Source organism: Capra hircus, chromosome 19 (assembly GCF_001704415.2).
Source record: "Capra hircus breed San Clemente chromosome 19, ASM170441v1, whole genome shotgun sequence".
Classification (NCBI taxonomy): Eukaryota; Metazoa; Chordata; class Mammalia; order Artiodactyla; family Bovidae; genus Capra; species Capra hircus.
The window spans coordinates 35889788-35912285 of NC_030826.1; the positions used below are offsets into that span (position 1 = coordinate 35889788).

The window sequence follows — 22498 nt, forward strand, 5'->3', positions numbered from 1 at the left end:
CTAGAGGAGCCAGAAAGGGTGTTTGGAACAGAGCCTGGGGAGCAGAAGGATGGGGAAGTTACTTTGAGGGAAGGACCTGGGGTGGGGAGTGGGTTGTGGGGGATGGAAGCAGTTGAACAGTGGGGAAAGAGGCATATTTGGCAGAGGTCAGGGGTCAGGAGGCAAAGGCACTGGATATAGAATCAGACTAGCTCAGCTAGCAGGGAGCCCAGGTCTGAAATAAAATTGAGACCAGGGAAGCCATTCTCTTCCAGCCAGGCTCTCACTCTTCCCGGTTGCTTGCAGCAACCACATGGTTTAGCCTGTGGCTCCCAGTTACCAACATCTCAGCTTCCCCACCCCATCCTCAGGCTGTCTTAACACCCCCTTCCTGATTTCAGGCTATAGCATACCCTGCCCCTTCTTTCCAAGCTGAAGAATCCATAAATTTGATGAGAAAGCCAGTCCGCCTTGGCCCAGACGGGAGCTACACAGATACCAGCCACCTACCCCTACCCTGCCCCATCCACTCGAAACCCAGGATAAATGCCTGGTCTTGGGGTAGGGTGCCCCCCCCCTTCAAATTCTGGAAAGTTTCCTGTAAATTTGTTTTGCTCAAAATAAAAATACAGCCAACGCAAGGGTTTACAAAGCCAGTGGCACACACCCCAGCCCCCCTTCTAGTGGTTGGAACATCCTGAGCAACAGAAAACCAGCAGTCAGCCTTGGAGGAATACCACAAGACAGTGTTCTGGCCCAAGTATGACCCCCATCCAGAGGCAACGGCTGAAAGGGGCTTAGGAGACGGCAGGCTTCCGCACCTGAGCGCTGGATGAAGGGAGAGGGGCTGGGTTAGGTTCCTTCCAGCCAGCAAAGACATCAGACCTCTATTCGTCCCACAGCCCTACCCTACCCTCAATTTCCTCTGTGTTAGCGGGCATGAATCACGCATAGCTGGGGTCTGGCAAGACTTGGGGTCTGGTTCCTCCTCTCACCCCCCAACACAGACAAGAACTCCTACCAGTCAGCCCAGAGCTTGCCTTGGGGCCAGAGCTGTGACTCTTCCTGCCCACCCTCCTGTTTCCATCGTGGCTCAAGGAGACACACAGAGACCCAGTTGGCCGGGGTAGGCCTGCCCACAGGACCTGGGGTCGTGAAGCCTGAGCTGTCAGGACCCAGCCCTCTCACCACCCTTACAGTCCTGGGGCCACTGCCCAGGGGTGGCTTCTGCCAAGTACACCTTGGCGCCACTCTGGCCACCCCCCTGAGAGAACCACCCCCCACAAAGGGTCCTGACCACCGCAGGGTGGGGTGGGTATGAGGAGATGTGGACATTTTAGGGAGATTAAGGAGGGGGGAAGACAGCACCACCGTGCCTGTGGTCTTTAGGTGTTTGCTGAGGCCTGTGGGTCATCCCCTCGCCCCCAGTTCCCACTTTTCTGGTTGCCTTCAGTCGTGGCAAAGGGATACAGGGGGTGCAGGGGACAGAAAGCCAGCCTGAGGCTGGGAGAGAGAGGCCAGGGCCAGTCGAGGGCGGGGAGGAGCTCCACCTCTTGAGAGCAGCTGGAGCGGGGAGCCCGACGCCAGGGTGGCTCTCACGCTCCGCCGGCGCCGCACAAGAGCCCCATTAAAGCGCCGCAGGCCTGCGACCGCGGCGAGACTCGCGTCCGGCTGTCCGGCCCTGCTTCCTCCCTCGCTGGGTCCCGGGCACGCGGCCGAGGGCGTCTGGGGGGAGGCGTGGAGGCACAGACTTGAGCAAACAAATAAGTTCAGGGGCTGCCCCCCTCCCCGACTCGGGAGTAAACTCCGGGTCCTGGACACACCCATACCCTCCCCCGCCCCGGGCGGAGAGGAGGTCGGGGTGGGGAGGGAGCGGGTGCGAGGGCAGGGAGACAGGGGCCCGAGCTAGGGGCCGCGTTTAGGGGCCAGTGCGGCCCCCCGCAGAGTCCCCAGGGTGGGAGGGCCCTTCCCCGTCGAGGGCAGGGGCGCAGCTCTGGGCGGGAGGGAGTTAACCCGGTGGCCTCCGGCTCCACGTAGGAGCTGGCTCTGGCTGCCGGCTGCGGTCAGGGCCACCATATAAATAGGGCGGGAGACCGAGCGCCGAGGACTTGCCGCTGCCCCCTGCCTCGGCCCCAGACGTCCCGGCCATGGCCCGCCTGGTGCTCCTGCTCAGCCTCAGCCTGGGCCTCCTGGCCAGCCTGCTGCCTGCGCTGGCCGCCTGCCCCCAGAACTGCCACTGCCACAGCGACCTGCAGCACGTCATCTGCGACAAGGTGGGGCTGCAGAAGATCCCCAAGGTGTCGGAGAAGACCAAGCTGCTTAACCTACAGCGCAACAACTTCCCCGTGCTGGCAGCCAACTCATTTCGGGCCATGCCCAACCTCGTGTCGCTGCACCTGCAGCACTGCCAGATCCGCGAGGTGGCCGCTGGCGCCTTCCGAGGCCTCAAGCAGCTCATCTACCTGTACCTGTCCCATAACGACATCCGCGTGCTGCGTGCTGGTGCCTTCGACGACCTGACCGAGCTCACCTACCTCTACCTGGACCACAATAAGGTGACAGAGCTGCCCCGGGGGCTGCTCTCCCCTCTGGTCAACCTTTTCATCCTGCAGCTCAACAACAACAAGATCCGAGAGCTGCGCGCAGGCGCCTTCCAGGGCGCCAAGGACCTGCGCTGGCTCTACCTGTCGGAAAACTCACTCAGTTCCCTGCAGCCCGGTGCTCTGGACGACGTGGAAAACCTCGCCAAGTTCTACCTGGACAGGAACCAGCTGTCCAGCTACCCCTCAGCTGCTCTGAGCAAGCTGAGGGTGGTGGAGGAGCTGAAGCTGTCCCACAATCCCCTGAAAAGCATTCCCGACAATGCCTTCCAGTCCTTCGGCAGATACCTGGAGACGCTCTGGCTGGACAACACCAACCTGGAGAAGGTGAGCTCCTGGTTGTGGGGGCTGTGCCCTGGCTCCTTCTTCACTGACAGGAGGCCCAGGGATCCAGGGCCACAGCTGGGCACCATCCCCTCTCCCCTAAAATTGCCTTTTCCTGTGGCTGTCTCCAAGATGTGGAGCTCTGTCCTCATCTTATCACTGCTGCTGCTGCTAAGTCGCTTCAGTTGCGTCTGACTCTGTGCTACCCCGTAGACAGCAGCCCACCAGGCTCCCCTGTCCTTGGGATTCTCCAGGCAAGAATACTGGAGCGGGTTGCCATTCCCTTCTCCAATGCACGCATGCATGCTAAGTCGCTCCAGTCTTCTTGTCACATCCCCACCCCAAATCCTGCCCTGCTGTCCCTGTCCCTAGTCTCAGCCACTGCCCTCCTAGGATTCCTACTTATAAACAGAGCCAGGCTATCCTGGCCCCACCAATGCCCCCAGGAGGCATATCCAGGGCCCTTAACCCCCCTGCTGTGCGCAGAAGCCACCTCTTCCTGTTGGGCCTTCCACCCCTCCTCTGCTGTTTTTTTCCTGCCTCCAGTAAACCTACCACCCCATAAAGGGAGGTTTGTTTATTGAGAAGCCTTCCAGAGGAGCTGGGCAAATCAGGCCCACAAAGAGACCCTGTTCCTGGTGGGGAGTGTGCATGAGTGCTAAGGTGGAGTGGGGGGCTGGGGAGTGAGCAGGGCGCACATAACTGAGGAAGACCGCCTCCATGCCTCCCAGAGGCCCTGGTGGATTCCCCACCCCACCCCCAGTCCACACACATACATTCCACTGCATTCTCAGGGCCATTTCAGCTGAGTGGGGACCATGGATGAGGGTCCTGCCCCAGGTTGCAGGCATGGCATCCATGGGTTCCATGAAGGGGAAAAGGCAAGAGCCACTCACTACCGTCAACCTTCGGCACAAGGACCCTAGGTGTCTCCTCCCCACAGGAAAGATTGGCCATGCCTCACTGTGCCCCAGACCACTCACTGCCCTTTGCCCACCCTGGTCACCAGACCCATCTCCTGACTTTGTCCTCCTCAGTACTTGGTCTCCTTTGATGCCCAGTGCCTGGCCAGATGCTGCTGCCTTGGGACAGGGTGGAATACCTTCTTGGGACTAGAAAATTGCTCTGGCGCAGAGGCTTCCCCAGGAGGTTGGGCAGGGAACAGGGTAAGGTGGGAAGACGGTCATCAGAGCAGTCTGATTACCAGGGAGCTTCACACCCTTCCCTGGACCGCAGGCACAGAAATGAGGGCAGAATCGTACCTGGATGGCAACCAGCCTTCGTCTGGGCGGACAGAGCCTGCCCGAGCCTGCCCTTCTTCAGCCCCGAACACTCCCCAGCTGAAGTCACAGTCCCCTGTGGCCCATTATTGCCAGCGTGGCCTTTCAGTGGGAAGTAGAGCGGGGAAGCAGGGGCTCATTTGGGGCAGGCGAGGCCAGGCAGGAACCGTGACGTCTGGGCCAAGATGTGGGCACCAATAGAATGTTTCCTCTGGAGCCAGCCAGCCTGGCCCAAGACTCCACCAAGGTGGCTCCACAAATAGTGCCTGGCAGGCAGTGAGGGAGCAGGGAGGACAAAGCTGGGGGACATACAGGACCCTGGGGCCTGTGGGGAGCCTGGGCCCACTGCCCATCCCACCAAACACTGACCAGCTTCACTCTGTGCCAGCTTGGGCCGCTGGGGCCAAACTCTGGCTGCCTCCCCAGTCCCAGTGTTTGCACAGAGAGCACGGTGCCAGAGGAAGAGGAGCTGGATGTGGCCCTGCAGCTACTGTTGACTCCCTAGTGCCACCCTGAGCAAGGGACTTAACCTTGCCCCGCAATCTACATATTGAAAAGTCAAACTACCTAGCTCCACAGACCGAATGGATTAGATCACCTGAGAAAACTGGGTCACGCTGTGAACCTGCTCCAGGTGCCACTGCCTGCATTCAGGGGTGGACCCTGCCCCGTGGGAGCATAGAGCTGGGAGAGGCCAGACACTGGGACTGAGCTGCTCACTCACACCCACCCTACTCCCTAGTTTTCTGACAGTGCCTTCCTGGGTGTGACCACGCTGAAACATGTCCATCTGGAGAACAACCGCCTGCACCAGCTGCCCTCCAACTTCCCCTTTGACAGCCTGGAGACCCTCACCCTCACCAACAACCCCTGGAAGTGTACCTGCCAGCTCCGGGGCCTTCGGAGGTGAGAGGGCCCCAGTAGTACCCCTAGAGGCCATCCTCGTGGGATGGAGTGGAGACATACTGACCCTGCCCTAAGACATCCTAGGCATATGTCCTAGATTTGCTCCCTAGGAGGTGGGGGACGCTGGGCATTCCCCCATTTGTAAAATGAAGATGACAGCTCCAGACTACCCTAAAGCAAAGTCACCCTGACCCCGTGGTTCACCGTCCTTACCTCCAGTACTCTCACATCTCTTCCCCAACCCCGGCAACTCTCTGTCTCTCCAGGTGGCTGGAAGCTAAGACCTCTCGCCCTGATGCCACTTGTGCATCGCCCGCCAAGTTCAGGGGCCAGCACATTCGTGACACAGATGCCTTCCGCGGCTGCAAGTTCCCCACTAAGAGGTCCAAGAAAGCCGGCCGCCATTAAACAGGTGGGGTCCAGTGGGCATGGCCCCATTCTCTCTCTGGAGGCTCTGGAATTGAGGAGGGTGTCCCAAGATGCTTGCATTTTTACAGGGAAAGGAGGGGAGGACTGGGGCTCCCTCCTCTAAGGGGGAAAACGATGCTTCCTAGGACTCCCACCATTCTCTCCAAACATCGTCTAGACTGTTGCCGTCCTGACACCAGTCCTTGCCTCACCACAGGTCCTGACCCAGCCAGTCCTGGTGACTGGCCTCTGCCTTCTGCCGGAGAAACTACTGATCCTCTCACCTCTGACTCCCATCTTCTCTCAACACCCTCTGCTGATACATAGATCTGTTCACACCTAGACATGTCCTGGCAGGGCACCTGGGCACTCCAGCACAAACCCAGCTCCACTTGAGGCTGAGAGCTCCAGCATGCCTGGCCTCACAGCCACAGCTCCTCTCAGAGAAGCTGTTGCTAAGACCCCCAAGTCCTTTAGGACCAGAACAGGGTGACCATCAGGATGGCCACCCTTCCAGAATCCTCCTCTCAATTTCCCTTTCCCTGTCATTCGGAAACAAACAGCAGATCCTTGCCCTACCCCTTGCTTCTAGGAAGGGTCTGAAGCCCCTACCCTCAACTCCGCCAGCCCCCACCTGCCAGGACACTGGTGCTTTGCCACACATCCGCCCATGCTGCATTTCTTCCCCAGATTTCTATAAATATAAATTTATGTATGTATAATATTTATTCCCCTGTCACCTGTCTTTGTGACTTGAGAGCTGTTGATGAGGTCAGACTGCAGTTTCTCACATCTGCTTTCTAGAATGAAGGCCAGCTGAAGGGTCTTCCTTGGAGACCCAGGCTGGACTCCTCAACACATCCAGCAATCTGTTCTTGCCCAGCCCTGGCCTGGCCCCCACCCCAGCCCCTGCCTCTACTTACCACTAGCTCCTTCATGTTCAACTTGTTGATGATGGCTCTGATCAGCTCTGGGGGTGCAGGAGACCCAGCAATCACACCTGAATTGGAGAGAGGGCTGACACAGCTCCCACCTTCTCCAGGTTCAGTAGACTCCCATTCACCTCTAGCCCTTTTTAGGAAATAACATTCCCTTTGCTTCCCGACCCTGAACTTGTTTCTAGACCTGGCAGCTGTCCTTAGGCTGATGTCTAGGCAGCTGGTCTTAGGCTGATGTCTAGGGACACTGGGGATTTCCTTCCCTCCCACCCATGTTTAGTGGCCTTTTTGCCCCTAAATGAAAGATTGGGCACCTGTGTAGCTCACTAGGCTAGTCCTGGCCTCACCACTCTTGGCCCCATCCCACCTCCACGTATGGTTGAGATGTCGTAACTGGAGAAGTCTGGTTGGTTCAGAACGTCCACGAACATTGTGGGGGTCCCATACAGGAAGGAGCCTCTGTATAAGGGAGGTGCGTCTCAAAATCAGGCTTGGAAGTAGAGGGCAACTTCCTCCTCTCACCCACGAGACTCTAACCCTCTAGTAAGGGCCACAGCTGCACTGTGGGATATAAGCAGAAGCTCCTTGGAGGGAGGGACTGGTCTCCTGAGAATCTCCCACTACCCCGTCTCCATTTCTCCTGATTGGAGGGCGGAGACGGCTTGGAAAGGAATCAGGGCCCAGGAGTGAGGAACAGGAGGATCTTATCAGCCCACAGATAGCTGCCCACTGATGCCCACCTTTCTCTGCTGATGGCTTCCAGCGTCTTCTTGCCCTCAAAGACTGGAGAGCACAGGATAAGGGTGACACCATGCATCAAGCTCACCATTGTGCCCCCCACAGAACCCAGGCAGTGGTACAGGGGACTGGGCAGGACTACCCGCGATTCCTCTGGCGTCTGGAGATGGAAGCAGGAGCTGGGTCTACTGTGGGGCCAGAAGCCCTGCTCCTCTAGCCAGAAGGGGGAACCCAGCAAGCCCCCACCCCTGCAGGGTGCCAGGAAGCCCTTGCTGGGCCAGCGCCCCCTCACCTTCTGGTGCAGTCTCAGGCGCTGTCCTATCATGTTGGCGTTGTTGACAATGTTGTAATGGGAGAGCGTAGCCCCCTTGGGGCTGCCGGTTGTCCCCTGACAAGACAAGAAGCTGATAGCTTGGCCTCTTTCATCCATCTCCTTCCCACCCTGGGCCACGGCAGGGAAGGGCACTGGACTGGGAGTCAGGAGACGGAGATTGTTGCCTTAGATCCACCTATTCACTCAGTACATTTTTACAGAGATTTGCCTTGTGCCTGCACGGTGCCAGGTGTTAGGATTCAGAAATGTGGCAGAGAAGGTCTATTCTCAGGCCACTGATAAGGTGGCTCAGAGGCTCACCAGCAGATGGCCTCTCTGGGCCTCAGTTTCCCCATCTGCCAAATGAGGGGCTCTGACCTGTGGTGGCTCAGCACATCTGCCCCTGGCTTGGGGCAAGAGGGCCAGGGGAGAGGAGCATGTGACAAGGACTCTAGTTGCTGATGTTTTCCAGGGCAGAGGGGACAGCGAGGGCAGGCCCCAGGAGACGAGTGCTCTCCTGATCTCTGCCCTGATCTCTGCTGCCTCCTTGTTCTCAGGGGCAGGTCACAGGGTAGGCAGGTGTTAGCATGCCAGCCTGGGTTCAGGACCTGGAGATCGCTGCCGTACCGAGGTGAACTGGATGTTGATGGGGTCATGGCAGGACAGGAACTGCTGGGTGTGCCGGAGCCGGGCCAGATTTTGCTCTTGACTGCCAGCTGCCACCACCTCATCCAGGAGCAGCGTCCCTGGCAGATGGGCATCCACCGAGATGACTGTGGTCAGATCCGGAAGCCTGGCGGTGGGGAGCATGACAGGAGGGATGGCCCCCAGAGATGGGTAAGGAGTGAGCGGCCCAAGATATGGGATGATGTACCCCTCCCAGCCCGGGACACCCCCACCTCTGACTCTTCAAGGCCCCTGGCTGGGCCTTCTCCACCTCTGGACAGATCTGCTTCAGGATGTTGTAGTAATGCTGAGTCTTGAACTGCCTGGGAAACACAAGGGCTTTGCAGCCCACCTGTAGAAGGGCAGCCCCCCGCCACGGTCAGCAGGAAGCCCCAGCCTGGGAATGTGGTGGAGTCCTGACAGTTGCTCTCCCTCCCATACACTGACACCGAAATACACACAGCCGCCACCCCCGACACACACACTGGCCTGTCTGACCAGCCACCCCCTCCTCCCGCCCACTGCCTGAAGAAGGACAGACTCAGGGTGTCACCTGTGCATGCCCCCACCCCTCTCAGCCTTCTGTGACAGCTGGAAGGCCCCTGTGCTAGGTACTAGCTGGCTTCCCCCACAGTACCCAAGGAATGCGCCCACCTTCTTGAGGGCATACTCCAGCTCCATAGCCTGGTACGCTGGATTCACAGATACCTGGTGGAGACAGTGAGGGTACGTCACGTGTCCTGGGCAGATGCTGTCCCACTTGCAGCCCCTCCACCCTCACAGGCAGCACCCTGTACCTTCAGGCTTCCTTAGTGGGCTTCAGGAGAAAGCACTAGCTGGTCTGAAACCAGCCAGGCACTGGTGTGATTCTGGGGCCAAGGGTCCAGGGAGCTCCCCTGAATGATGCCCTCCCCCCTGCATACCCAGCTATGCCAGGCAATCCCCTCCTCACCAGGATGATGCCAGCCTGGGCTGTGGCCAGCTGCATGAGTACCCATGCATAGGAGTTGGGCCCCCACATGCCCAGCCGGTCACCCTTGCGGAGGCCGATACTCAAGAGCCCAGAAGCAGCTTTATCCACCTGGAATAAACAGAAGGGGAACAGAGGGTGAGATGTAGGTGAGCAGAAAGGAGCCCATGACTCTGACTTTAACCTTTGGCCCAGGGGTTCACACCAGAACCACTTGGGAATGAGGGACAGGCAGATACGCAGGCCTGAGATCTGGAGGGGGACTTGGGGACACGCATAGTTACCCAGTGTCCCAGGAACAACTGACGCAGGAGGCACCTGGACCACCTCTGCCTCAGCCCTGCCCCCCACTCCTGATATTCTCAGGCAGCCCCAGCACGCTGCCCCATAGCCGGGCACCACCCCTGCAGCTCCGCCAAGCTTGGCACCTGGGGGCCAGCACCTGCCCACTTTGAAGGTTCAAAGTCAGGACCCACCTCCTCCTTGAGTTGGGCAAAGGTCAACCTGATGTTTTCATGGTGGACAACCAAGGCCTCCTGGTCTGGGATCCTCTGTGCTGTGGCATCCAGGCACCGCCCCACAGTCTTGTTACTAAGGTGCAATCCGACGTGGCCCTGGACATAGCTGAAGCCTCCGACGGGCAAGGGGACGGTGTGATCCAGCTCTCCAGAACTGTGGGAAAAGGGGCTATGGGTTCAACTACACCAAGCCAGGCCTCCTTGGAACCAAAGGCTGGCACATCGTGCTAGGAAGCAGGTTGCATACAACGTGTGCAGGAAACTCCAGAAACTGTCTGATCTGCCCCATTGCCAGGGACCCATTTAACTTAGGAGCTACTTTGCCCTTGGGAAATCAAAACCTGGAGGCTGACTTCTGTCCCTAATCAGAGAGAAGGTTCTTCTCCCCACCCTTCTCCTCAGTTTCCACTGAGTGCCAAGCGTCTGGAGCCTTGGTATCCAAACCCTAGAAAGGGACACTAAGGTCAATCATGCTGAGAGGTAGCCTGGGAGGGCTGGGAATGGCCTCATTCTAGACACCACTTCCTCCTGGTAAAAAGACCCCTGGGTATCTGTCAAAACCCACAGAATGATCTAACACAAGGACTAAACCCTGATGTAAACTTGGACCACAGTCAACAATAATGTACCATGCGTGCATGTTTGCTAAGTCGCTTCAGTCTAGTCTGACTCTTTGCGACCCTATGAACTGTAGCCTGCCAGGCTCCTCTGTCCATGAGATTCTCCAGGCAAGAATACTGGAGTCAGTTGTTGCGCCCTCCCTCCAGGGATCTTCCTGACTCAGGGATTGAACCTGTGTCTCTTACACTGGTGGGCAGGTTCTTTACCACTAGCACCACCTGGGAAGTCAATAATGTCCCATACTAGTTCACTAATTGTAATGTACCATCCTAATGCAGATGTTAATATTAGAGAAACAGTGCCAGGGATGGGGTCAGGGGTGGGCATAACGAACTCTATGTATGATCTACTCAGTTATTCTGTAACTAAAACTGTTATGAATTATTAAAACAATTATTTTTTCTATTTTAAAAAAAAGGTCCCCAGAAGTCTAAGTATCATAAGCTTAGGCCTGCTTATGCCCATTTGCCAGAGCTGGGTGACAGGTGCTGGGCTCCCATCCAGGCCCAGAGAAGTATATGACAGCTCTCAGACCCTGTTCTCATCTGAGAGGGCAGGCTCCAGATCCAGGCTTTCCAGACCACCACCTCAGGGTGGTGTGGGCCCTGAGGACCCTTCCTGATGATTCAGTCCTACAGTTGCTGAGCTGAAAAGGCCAATCCTAACCGTCACTGATTGGCTGCTTCTGGCTTATGGGGGAGAATTTCAGGACAGAATAAAGTATGCAGGGCAGAGGGGAGCAAAACTGGGTTTCCCTATAAATGAGAGGAGACCTCACGTCACATGAGGGTGTGTCCCGGTGCAGGCTGATGGGTAGGTTGTCCTGACTTCAATAAAGATGAGTCACAAACTGGAGAGCTTGGGGCCTTTGGTCTCATCCCAGGTGTGCCGCTGGCTGGGTGGGAGATTGTCACAAACACCTTCGGTGTCCCTTGCTATGTGTCCTCAGCACATTTCTAGTTTCACTGATAGGGCAGTTTCTTGAGGTTCTGTCCTCAGTGACTCCCTCAAGTTTCTCCTTCTGTGGCTGGGCAGTTCTGGGAGGCATCAAGCCTGGAGGGCGTGGGTAAGATCCTGGTTGCCCACACACGCCCCAAATTGACTTCTTGTCTCCTCTCCATACTCCCTCACTCCTGCTTCCCAAGATCACAAATAAACCACCTGTACCCACGTACTTGTTCTCAAGAAAATCCAAGTGAACATATCTGTGTTTTCTCCTCTCTGGGCCTCACCCTCCCTACCTATAAAGTCTGAGGACTTGGATCAGTGGTTATCCTCAAAGGGATGCTATCTAGATCACCTTCCTGGGCAATCTTCTCAAAGACTGTAGTGAGCCACCTAAGCCAGCTGGTTTCCTCAGGTGTGCTAGGACAGAAAATAGCCAGAAGTCACAGGCCTCTGAAGCCCTGCAAGCCCCCACATTCTACCACTCAGGCTGGCAGACCTAAATAACTACTGAGGTAGTTCCTCACAGTCACCATGACACCCCTCAAAAGAGACTGTGTACCCACATCCTTCCCTCACAGGCATAATGTGGAGGACGCCCATTTTTGCCCACTGGGAAACAGATGTGCTCCTTTCTTGGGTTTGCCAAAGTGATCGGTGTAAGAGCAAGCATGTAGAGAAAACCTGCTTAGGAAGAAAGTCAACACAGAGAGATGGAAAGACAGACAAAGACAGAAACAGACAGGAAGACCCAGGACAGACTTAATCTTGAGCTTGTCGAGTGCCTAGATACAGTCTACCTGCCTCTGGACTTTTCACTGTCACCAGTCAATAAAGTCCCTCTTTGAATTTACGCTATTTGGTGAGGGGAGAGAGGAGCTGAATTCCATTTGCAACAACATGGATGAATCCAAAGGACATTATGCTTACGGGAAATAAGCCGGAAGCAGAAAGTCTAATGTTGCATGATCTTACTTCTGTATGTAATCTAAAATGTGAACAAACATTTAAGCTGAGTTGGGTTTCTGTTGCTTACAACTGGTGAATCCAAACTAAATACATCTTTTGCATTCAGTGGCTCACCACTGCCCTTGAAGCCTTGGCAAGCCACCTCCCGACAGCCCAGGATCTGGATAAGAAGGCAGAAAAACACAGACTTCAGCCAGTTCAATGGTCTTGTTGTCAACAAAGCATTAAAAATGGGGAGTGGGGGGATCTGTTTCACAACACGGATCCCCTTATTCTCAGAATGTCCCAGAGTCCTGTTTGGTGTGGAATATGATTTTCTACACACTCACTATGGTTTTCAGTGGCCTCTTGGAATGCCTAGCTGACAAATCAACAGGTTGATGTATGCGCACCTCTCTGGTGGCTCAGACAGTAAAGAATCTGCCTGCAGTGTGGGAGACCTGGGTTCGATCCCTGGGTTGGGAAGATTCCCTGGAGGAGGGCATGGCAACCCACTCCAGTATTGTTGCCTGGAGAATCCCCCAGAGGAGCCTGGTGGGCTATAGTCCATGGGTTTGCAAAGAGTCAGACACAACTGAGGGACTAAGCACAGCATCCCCAAATGTAGTTCAGAAGTGTATTATCTCCTTTATCTTCACGGCGGCTCTGATGGGTGGAATGACAGAGACTCCCAGTAGCCCCTTCTCCCTTAATAATACACCCTCAGATGTTTACCTGGCCATAGCCATGTGGAATAGACACCACATTTCCAAGCTTCCCCAGTAGGTGGTCTGGGTGAAGAATAAAGTCTGGCCAATAGGATTTAAGCAGAGGTTGTGTGTATGTGTGTGCACAGCTTTGGAGAAGAGCCCTTAAAGGCAAGCACGTCTTCTCTTTTTCTTTCCTGCTGGCTGGAATGCTGCCTGTGATAGTTCTCTTGGAGCACATGGTGAGCTTGGCATCACAGAGCAACAAGACAGACGGACATGGAGCCTGACAGCAGTCTGTACCACACCAGCCACACACTGGCCATTTCGTAGAAAAACTCCCACCTACTAAAACCATGGTGAGAAGGGGTTTCTCTGATACACACTAAGCTAATTCTAAAAAACACAGGTGGGAGTTATGAACTTTCTTTGTACAGGTAAGGAAACTGAAGTGCAAAGAGGCCAAGTGAGCTGCCTAGCTGGTAAATAGCTGAACTTGAAGTGGAGAATAGAGAATCCAGCACCACTACCCCAGCATGATAGCCTTGCCTGCCCAATTTGGGGAGAAAGGATGGGATGGGTAATTCTCTTTTCTGGGCTCTGGATTTAGTCCTTATCTGATCACTAGAGATTGTCTAATCTCAATTTTATTTTTCCACAGTTGTTTACTAATTGAAGCCAAGAAACTGGGACTGGGGTAGGACAAGGTTGAAGTGAAAACAGGTTGCTCCTTCAAAAGATTGAAGAGTTCGAGAAACTCAAGTCAATGCATTACTCATAAATTTAAGAACCACCCATCATTTCAAAAGCCCAAGTGCAAACACCACTGATTCTAGTTCTCTCCTTCCTCAAACACACCCAAAACACCTCAAGCAAGAAGGGCGGCCACTTCTTTTTCTATTCTTAAACAAAGTGGCAGATACCCCATTTAAGCCTGAAAAAGAAAATAGATTTGGTTTTAGGAAAAGTTGTCTGTTTGTGGAAAGTTTAAGAAGCTGGAGCAGGACGCCAGGAGTCCCAGGTGCTCCCAACTCAAATAACTAGAGTAAGTCTTTAGCTACTTGGATTGGGTGTTATAAAATGCCAAGTGGGAGTAAGTCAGCTAGGCGGGAGCTGGGAGGGAACTGGAGACAAAGCACACCCCACCTAAAGGTGTGCACAGAGAATGGGCATGTGAGAATTCAGGCTTAGATCTGCTGCTAGATCTTATTTCATAGGACAGGTTAGGAAACAAGGATTATTTTAAAAAATAATTGTTTTGTTTGGCAACTAATGGGTCCACTGTTTTGTCTTCAGTGCCTCACAGGGCCTGGAATGTAAGAAGTGCTCAAATGAATAACCAAATGCATGAATGATAAATAATGCACATAACCCAATTAAAAAATAAGCAAAGGACCTGAATAGTCATTTTTCCAAAGAAGACATATGAATGGCCAACCAGCACATGAAATGTAAACTGAAACCACGATTAAATAGCACTTTGAGACCAGTCCTGGGTGTTCATTGGAAGGACTGATGCTGAGGCTGAAACTCCAATACTTTGGCCACCTCATGCGAAGAGTTGGCTCACTGGAAAAGACCCTGATGCTGGGAGGGATTGAGGGCAGGAGGAGAAGGGGACGACAGAGGATGAGATGGCTGGATGGCATCACTGACTCGATGCACATGAGTTTGGGTGGACTCCAGGAGTTGGTGATGGACAGGGAGGCCTGGCGTGCTGCAGTTCATGGGGTTGCAAGGAGTAGGACACGACTGAGCGACTGAACTGAACTGAACCGAACTGTACCCACAGGAAGGTATAAACAAAAAACAGCATAACAAATTTGGGGAGCATGTGGAGAGACTGGAACTCTTTTGCATTGCTGATGGGAATGTAAATGGTGCAGCTGCTGTGGAAAACATTTTTGGTGGTTCTCCAAAGAGTTAAACACAGAGTTAACATTTGACCTGGCAATTGTACTCTTAGGCAGATACCCAAAAGAAGTGAAAACAAGTTTTCAAAGATTTGTACACAAATGTTTAGAGCAGTACTATCCACAATAGCCAAAAAGTGAAAAGAACCGAAATATCCAGCAGTGCATAAGTGGATAAACAAAATGGGGAATATCTCTACAATGGAATATTATTTGACCATAAGAAGGAATGAAATACTGATACATGCTACAACATGGATGAACCTTGAAAATACTGTAGTAAGTGAAAGAAGCCAGACACAGAAAATCACATATAGTATAATTTCATTTATGTCATGTTGAGGTTAGGCAAATCTGTAGAGACAAAAAGTAGCGTAAGTGGTTGCTTAGGGCAGAGGGGATGGGAGGATAGAGAGGTGATAGCTAAGGGTGTGACTTACACATATCCATAAACACAATAAAAATGATTGAATTGTACACTTAAAAATAATGTACAAAATTCTATTCCTAGGTATACAGCCAAAAGAAATCACACCTGTGCCCACCAAAAGACAGGATATTTGCATTTGTATCTCCAATATGGAAACTACCTACTCAACAGTAGAATAGATAAACAAATGGTGATGATTATTTACAATGTTATATAGCAATGAGAACAAATGAACTCTGACTACACCCAACGATATGAATGGAACTCATTAAAAACTGTTAAATGAAAGAAGCCAGAGAGGAAAAGGTGTATACTGTCTGATTCCATGTAAACATACAAAACAGGCAAAACCATTTTCTATGCTGTTAGAAGTCAAGAGAGTGGCTAAGGAGGTTCTGGTTCTATGGGTGTGTTCAATTTATCAAAACTTTATCAAACAAGTACATAAAATATGTGTACTTTCCTGAACGTATGCTATATTTCAACACAAAGTTAATCAGCTGGCTCGGTGGTGAAGAACCTGCCTGCCAACGCAGAAGATGCAGGAGACCTGGGTTCGATCCCTGGGTTGGGAAGATCCCCTGGAGAGGAAAATGGCAATCCATTCCAGGATTCTGGCCTGGGAACTTCCAAGGACAGAGGAGCCTGGTGGGCTACAGTCCGTGGGGTCACGAAGAGCCGAACACAACTGAGTGAGCACAATGGTGCACAATGAAGTTAAAAAGAAGAGCTTAAACCAGTGTTGACAGAAACACAATTCATAAACTAAATTTAGCAACTGACTATGGTATTTACCATCCTGTCAGAAAAATAAAAGCAGCATGTATTGCTTCTGTGCAAAATACATGCATACATTAATACTGGGCAAGCCAAGCAAACACGTCTGTTTGTGATTTCCATCTTAGAAACTGCTCAAGAAAATAAATAAGCTCAGTTTTGAATGTAGCAGAGTTTTCCTTTCTGAGAGTTCCAACAGATGAGAAAGCAGTTCTGTGTCCTCTGTGGAGTTCCTGTTACCCCGTGACTGCTGGCCCAGGCAACTGGTTTCCTACATGGATGCATGTTCCCTACATTCAGCAGAATAGGGCAGATCAGGACACACTGCTTACTATTTAGAATGTGGCTTACCGGAGGCAAAGCTTTGGCCTTGCTCCAGTGGGAAAACAGGATCCACCAAAGAATTGTCTACTTGCAGATATAATTTACAGGAATGTCTGTAGAGATGTTTAATGACAAGTGGGGAGTGTACTGATTCTGATTTATGAAAAAGACGGGCATGCTCAGCGAAGAAGGGCAGGGATGGGTAAATTTCCTGAAGGGCAGAGAACTTAAGGAAGTGAAAAAACAGTGAGCATGTCCCCTGTAATGCTGTCAGGCAAATCATCCCAAGTGTGCATATCCCTGTCTTACAAATGGAGAAACGAGAGAGAAGTTAAGCAGCTTGTCCAAGATGCCACCATAAAAGGTGGTTAAAAAAAAGCCTCATTATTCAATCACAAACAGCTTTCCACAAAAAAGACAAGTGACGTTGACACAGGAAACACAAAAATAGCCCAATCTGCCACAAATGCACAGAAGAAAGAAGACAAGTGCCCAGTAAGCAAGATGTCCATGTCCCAGAGCAAACCAACCATGAGCAATCAGCAGAGATGGAACATATCAATAGTATGATGTCTGTGATTTATTTTCAAACAGTGACCAAAACTACGTGCGTGTGTGTTTATAAACGGTATCTATAAAAAGGATAATTTTTTATTAATGAGGCAAGAGATTCATTTTCTTCAGTTTCCCTATCTGGGTGGGTGCCAACCCTGGGCCTCTTTTGGTATGTACTGTTCTTTACGCTGCAGCCCATCCACAGCCTCATTTGAGGTTGTGCAGGACCTGGCAGCAGACCTGAAGCTAATGGCACCACAGGCCCATGGAGAACCACCCCCATTTATTTCCCACCTTCCAGCCCTCAAGCACACACTGGCTCTTTTCCATGACTTACTTGTGCTATCTGATTCATCTTTGCTGCCTCTGAAACCATCTTTCGAGCTCACTTCTAGTACCAAGCACATTGGCTTTGCACGCTAACTCACAGTCCCCTGGTTATAGTCGCCTGTGCACTGCTGTTGGCCCTCCCCAGTGTAGCCTAGCCTTCCAGCAGTACCTGGTCCGAAAACATGGTCTGCTTAGCTCAGGGAACTTCTGTGAGCAATTGCAGCACTCTGTGACACTCCAAGGCAGATGACCAAAGTCAGGGCCAGAGGCTCTGTAAGCACCAAGGATCACAGGTCCTGACAGGGTCAGGAAGAGACCACAGGCAGAGCTGGACGCTGAAGGAGCCGTGGAGGCAGGGATGACCACGCCACCTGAGTACATAGGTATGAGGATATACTTGGGAAAGAAGCAGTTTGTCTTGCCTCTTATTACATATTACTTGCTGGGTAGAGGTTTCTGGGATCTGGGTCAGGAGCTTGCAGGTGAACCCTGTCCCTATCAGAAGCTGGAATAACCCCAGGTCTTGCGCAAGTCCTCTTAATGCTTTCAGAAGCCACCGGAGAGGCATGGTGACTAGATGTGAGGGGTCCATGGACACAGGAACAGCCCCCACACTGAGGCCGACCACTGTTGCCCTCGGCAAGGTGCCACGCCAGCCACCAGCAAGAAAGCTCTAATAAATAGTCTGCTTCTGTTTCAAGTCATGGACTGGCTTCCGCTCCTCCCCTCACAGGCATCTGATGCCAGTCTGGTTCCTGCGCTCTAAGAAAAAAATAAATCATCAACAAAGCTAAAAGACAGCAACTGCCTGGGTTTACAAATTTCATTTTATATACAGGAGACAAAAGATTCACATTTAGCCTGTATTAAAGTGGAAAAAAAATCCCGCAAATCAATAAGGACAAGTAATCTAACACAATAAATGGGCAAAGAATATGAATATTCACAGAATACATTTCAAAAGACACCCAATCTCACTGGTAATCAGGGAAATGTAAATCAACCCACAGTAAGAACACTTTAGCTTCCTCACCAGAGTGGCAAACACGTTCTTGTTCAGGAATACTAAGTATTTGTGAGGCTGTGGGGAAACAGCAGCTCTCAGTTGCTTCTGGTGATCATAGCAGCACAGCCTCTCCAGAGTAATTTCTAGAAAAGCTGAAAATGCCAACCCTCTAACGTGGGAATTGCACTGCTGGAGATGTTGTCATATAATGGATTTGTAAACATCAGGAAGAAAGAATTACCTACATCTATAGGTGTCAGTGTAAACCGATCTCAAAACATACTTTTGGGTGAAAACAGAAGGGCACTGTGATATAATTTTTGCAAAAATTATAAAAGCATAAGTATTGTTTATGGATAAAAAACAAAGAGCATTTATTGCTTGCTTGACATGATTCTAAGTGCTTTACAAATGATACGCTATTCTGTTTACAGATTCAGAGACATGTTAAAAGCAAAAAATGTGCTCTGACATGACGTACATTAAATTTATGACAGTAGCTCTCTGGTGAGGGGTGAGTAGGAGGAGGCTTACAAAACAGACATCAACTTGAGCCATAATATTTATTTTATTTATAGTTTTGTGTAACAAGTATGGCTATATTTTGGAGAAGGCAATGGCACCCCACTCCAGTACTCTTGCCTGGAAAATCCCATGGACGGAGGAGCCTGGTAGGCTGCAGTCCATGGGGTCGCGAAGAGTCAGACATGACTGAGCGACTTCACTTTCACTTTCACTTTCATGCATTGGAGAAGGAAATGGCAACCCACTCCAGTGTTCTTGCCTACAGAATCCCAGGGATGGGGTAGCCTGGTGGGCTGATGTCTATGGGGTTGCACAGAGTCAGACATGACTGAAGCGACTTAGCCGCAGCAGCATGGCTATATTTTAATTTGAAGTGGTAGGTACACAGGTGCTTGTTATTTGATCATATGATCATGTTAAAAAATTTTTTTCCATGTGAAGTTTTTAAGGAAAAGAAATATAAGAGGCTTGATAATCTTCTAAGAAGGGTACTTCAATGTTCAAAAGATAGAACAACTTGCTGGCAGGGACAGAATGATCCACTGGACCTGCTGTATAAAGGGCTAGGACCAGATGAACTTGAATGCAAACAGGAAGGGCCCCCAAGCTGCCCTTGATGCCCATGCGGCATCCTCCTGGGCAAGCCTCCGCCCTCAGTCAATGTACCCACCCTTGTGGGAGACACAGTTCCAGCTAAATGTGCAAGTACCTCTAGCTCATGGCAAGTGAGGGGCAAGCTCTCCTCTTCCATCTCGCTTGCTCATCACCCCAAGATTCATTATTCAACCCAGCAGCCCCTGGACTGACCCACACACCATGGGGGCTGCATTCTTACAGGTGTAGAGGGGCTCCTTTCGCTATTTGCAGAAAGACACTAGGCTGGTGGTTGATCTGGGAATAGAGATGGCAGATGCTTGTGAAGGAGGGAACAACTTTTAACCTGTAATATCTATTTTACCCTGAAAGAAAGTTAAAATTTTTATGTACCCATGAAGATGAGTGCCACATTTACACCAGCTACAACATGCAACCTAGTGTTTAAGAAAATGAAGGTGCTGTTGTGACCGACAAAAACCCAGAGAGCGCTAGTGAACGGTCATTTTCGTAATTGATGGCCATTTTACTGCGCAGTGGCCACCAAGAGCACAAGGATGACTATAATATTAAAAGGTCCTCAGCAAAAAATAGGAATTTCAACCTATCTCTTAAGGGAAAAACACCCTTCAAAATAGATCACAGACTTACATGTAAAATGTTACAACTGAAAACATTTAGAGGGACTTCCCTGGTGGTTCAGTGGTCAAGAATCTGCCTTCCAATGCAGGGGATGTGGATTTGAGCCCTGGTCAGGGAACTAAGGCCATGCACTGCAACTGTTGAGCCAGTCTACCACAACTACAGAGAAGTCTGTGTGCCGCAATGAAAACCAACAGGCAGATTTCCCTGCTAGTACAGTGGATAGGAATCCTCCCCAATGCACGGGACACCAGTTCAATCCCTGGCTTAGGAAGAGCCCACATGCCACAGAGCTACTAAGTCTGTGCACCACAACTACTGAAGCCTGCGTGCTCTAGGACCCTCGAGCCGCAACTACTGAGCTACACACCGCAACTACTGAGCCCACATGTTGCAAAAACTGAAGCTTGTACGCCTAGAGCGTGTGCTCTGCAGCAAGAGAAACCACTGCAATAAGAAGACGACGCACCGCAACCAACAGTAGCTCCCGCTCACCGCAACTAGAGAAAGCTCACGTACGGCAACAAAGCCCCAGTGCGGCCAAAAATAAGCAAACTAATTAATTAATTATTTTTTAAAATCTAGAGAAAAACATGGGAGAAAGGCTTCAGGACCTAGGGGTAGGCAATAAATTTTTAAACTTGACACTATATGCACAACCCATAAACTTAATCAACTAATTTCAGCAAAATTAAAAATTTCCGCTCTCTGAAAGATCCTGTTAAAGAGGACAACAGGATGAGCTACAGAGTGGGAGAAAATATTGGCAAGCCACAAATCTGACAAAAGACTAGTATCCAGAATGCATAAAGAACTCTGGAAATTCAATAGTAAAAAACCAACAATTCAACTAGAAAGTGGGCAAAGACATAAAGAGATATGTCACCAAAAAGGATATACAAGTGGCAAATAAGCACATGAAAAGTTATTCAATATCATTCAGTTCAGTTCAGTCGCTCAGTCATGTCCGACTCTTTGCGACCCCATGAATCGCAGCACGCCAGGCCTCCCTGTCAATCACCAACTCCTGGAGTTCACTCAGACTCATGTCCATCGAGTCAGTGATGCCATCCAGCCTTCTCATCCTCTGTTGTCCCCTTCTCCTCCTGCCCCCAATCCCTCCCAGCATCAGAGTCTTTTCTAATGAGTCAACTCTTCGCATGAGGTGGCCAAAGTACTGGAGTTTCAGCTTTAGCATCAGTCTTTCCAAAGAAATCCCAGGGCTGATCTCCTTCAGAATGGACTGGTTGGATCTCCTTGCAGTCCAAGGGACTCTCAAGAGTCTTCTCCAATACCACAGTTCAAAAGCATCAATTCTTCGGCGCTCAGCCTTCTTCACAGTCCAACTCTCACATCCATACATGACCACTGGAAAAACCATAGCCTTGACTAGACGGACTTTAGTCGGCAAAGTAATGTCTCTGCTTTTGAATATGCTATCTAGGTTGGTCATAACTTTCCTTCCAAGGAGTAAGCGTCTTTTAATTTCATGGCTGCAGTCACCATCTGCAGTGATTTTGGAGCCCAAAAAAATAAAGTCTGACACTGTTTCCACTGTTTCCCCATCTATTTCCCATGAAGTGATGGGACCAGATGCCATGATCTTCGTTTTCTGAATGTTGAGCTTTAAGCCAACTTTTCCACTAGCCATTAGGAGATGCATATTAAAAACACAATAAGATATCACTATACACCTATTGGAATGACAAAAATTAAAAACAGTGACAATACCAAATACTGATGAGGATGCTAATCACTCATATATTGTTGGTGAGAATGTAAAATGCTACAGTCATCCTGGAAAACAGACAACTAAACACGCAACTACCATACAAGCCAGCAATTGCACTGCTGACAATTATCCCCAAGAAATACATCTAGCTGGCCCCCTGTATCCACAGGTTCCATACGCAGACGTGGAACAGTAGATAGGGAGAGCTGACTGCACTATTGCCATGTTGTACAAAGGACTTGACCACCACAGATTTGGGGATTTGCGGGGGTCCTGGAACCAATCTCCTGGGGATACTGAGGAGAACTATAAGCAATTATGTTCCCAGAGAAATGAAGACTTATTTACAATCACACAAAACCCTGTACATGAATGCATATAGCAGCCTTATTTGAAAACACTGGAAACACCCCCAAACGTCCATCAGTGGGTGAATGGTTAAACCAGCTGTGCATCCATATCGAAGAATACTATTTAACGATTAAAAAAGGAACTACTGATACACAAAACAACCTGAATGAATCTCCAGAAATTATGCTGAGTGAAAAAACCAGTCTCAAAAGACTGTATACTGTATGACTCCATTACATAACCTCTTGAAATGACAAAATCCAATTAATGGAGAACAGAAAACAGACTGTGAGAGGTCCTAAGGAGGGGTGGAAGTGGGAAAGAAGTAGGAGTGGCTGTAACAGAGACACCTAAAGGATCCTTGTAGTGGTGACGCTGTATCAGTGTGAATATCCTGGCTGCGCTTCTGTACTACAGTTTTACGAGATGCTATCACTGGGGGAAGCTATATGAGATCT

General features: G+C 50.9%; 2 protein-coding genes across 2 annotated transcripts in view; one reads left to right on the forward strand and one right to left on the reverse strand.

The window, feature by feature from the left end:
- Positions 1-22498, reverse strand: part of ACSF2 (acyl-CoA synthetase family member 2) — a 32149-nt gene that overhangs the window by 3194 nt on the left and 6457 nt on the right. Inside the window, exons 2-10 of the mRNA XM_005693666.3 lie at positions 9599-9794; positions 9105-9233; positions 8807-8860; positions 8386-8504; positions 8114-8279; positions 7466-7561; positions 7176-7333; positions 6803-6894; positions 6421-6497 (exon numbers count right to left, since the gene is read on the reverse strand). Coding sequence (XP_005693723.2) covers positions 6421-6497; positions 6803-6894; positions 7176-7333; positions 7466-7561; positions 8114-8279; positions 8386-8504; positions 8807-8860; positions 9105-9233; positions 9599-9794 — 1087 coding nt within the window. The remainder of the gene's footprint in view (positions 1-6420; positions 6498-6802; positions 6895-7175; positions 7334-7465; positions 7562-8113; positions 8280-8385; positions 8505-8806; positions 8861-9104; positions 9234-9598; positions 9795-22498) is intronic.
- Positions 7-6225, forward strand: CHAD (chondroadherin). Its single transcript, XM_005694162.3, has 4 exons — positions 7-2906; positions 4926-5089; positions 5356-5501; positions 5715-6225. The coding sequence occupies exons 1-3, from the start codon at positions 2127-2129 to the stop codon at positions 5495-5497; spliced, it is 1086 nt and encodes a 361-aa protein (XP_005694219.3). The 5' UTR covers positions 7-2126; the 3' UTR covers positions 5498-5501; positions 5715-6225.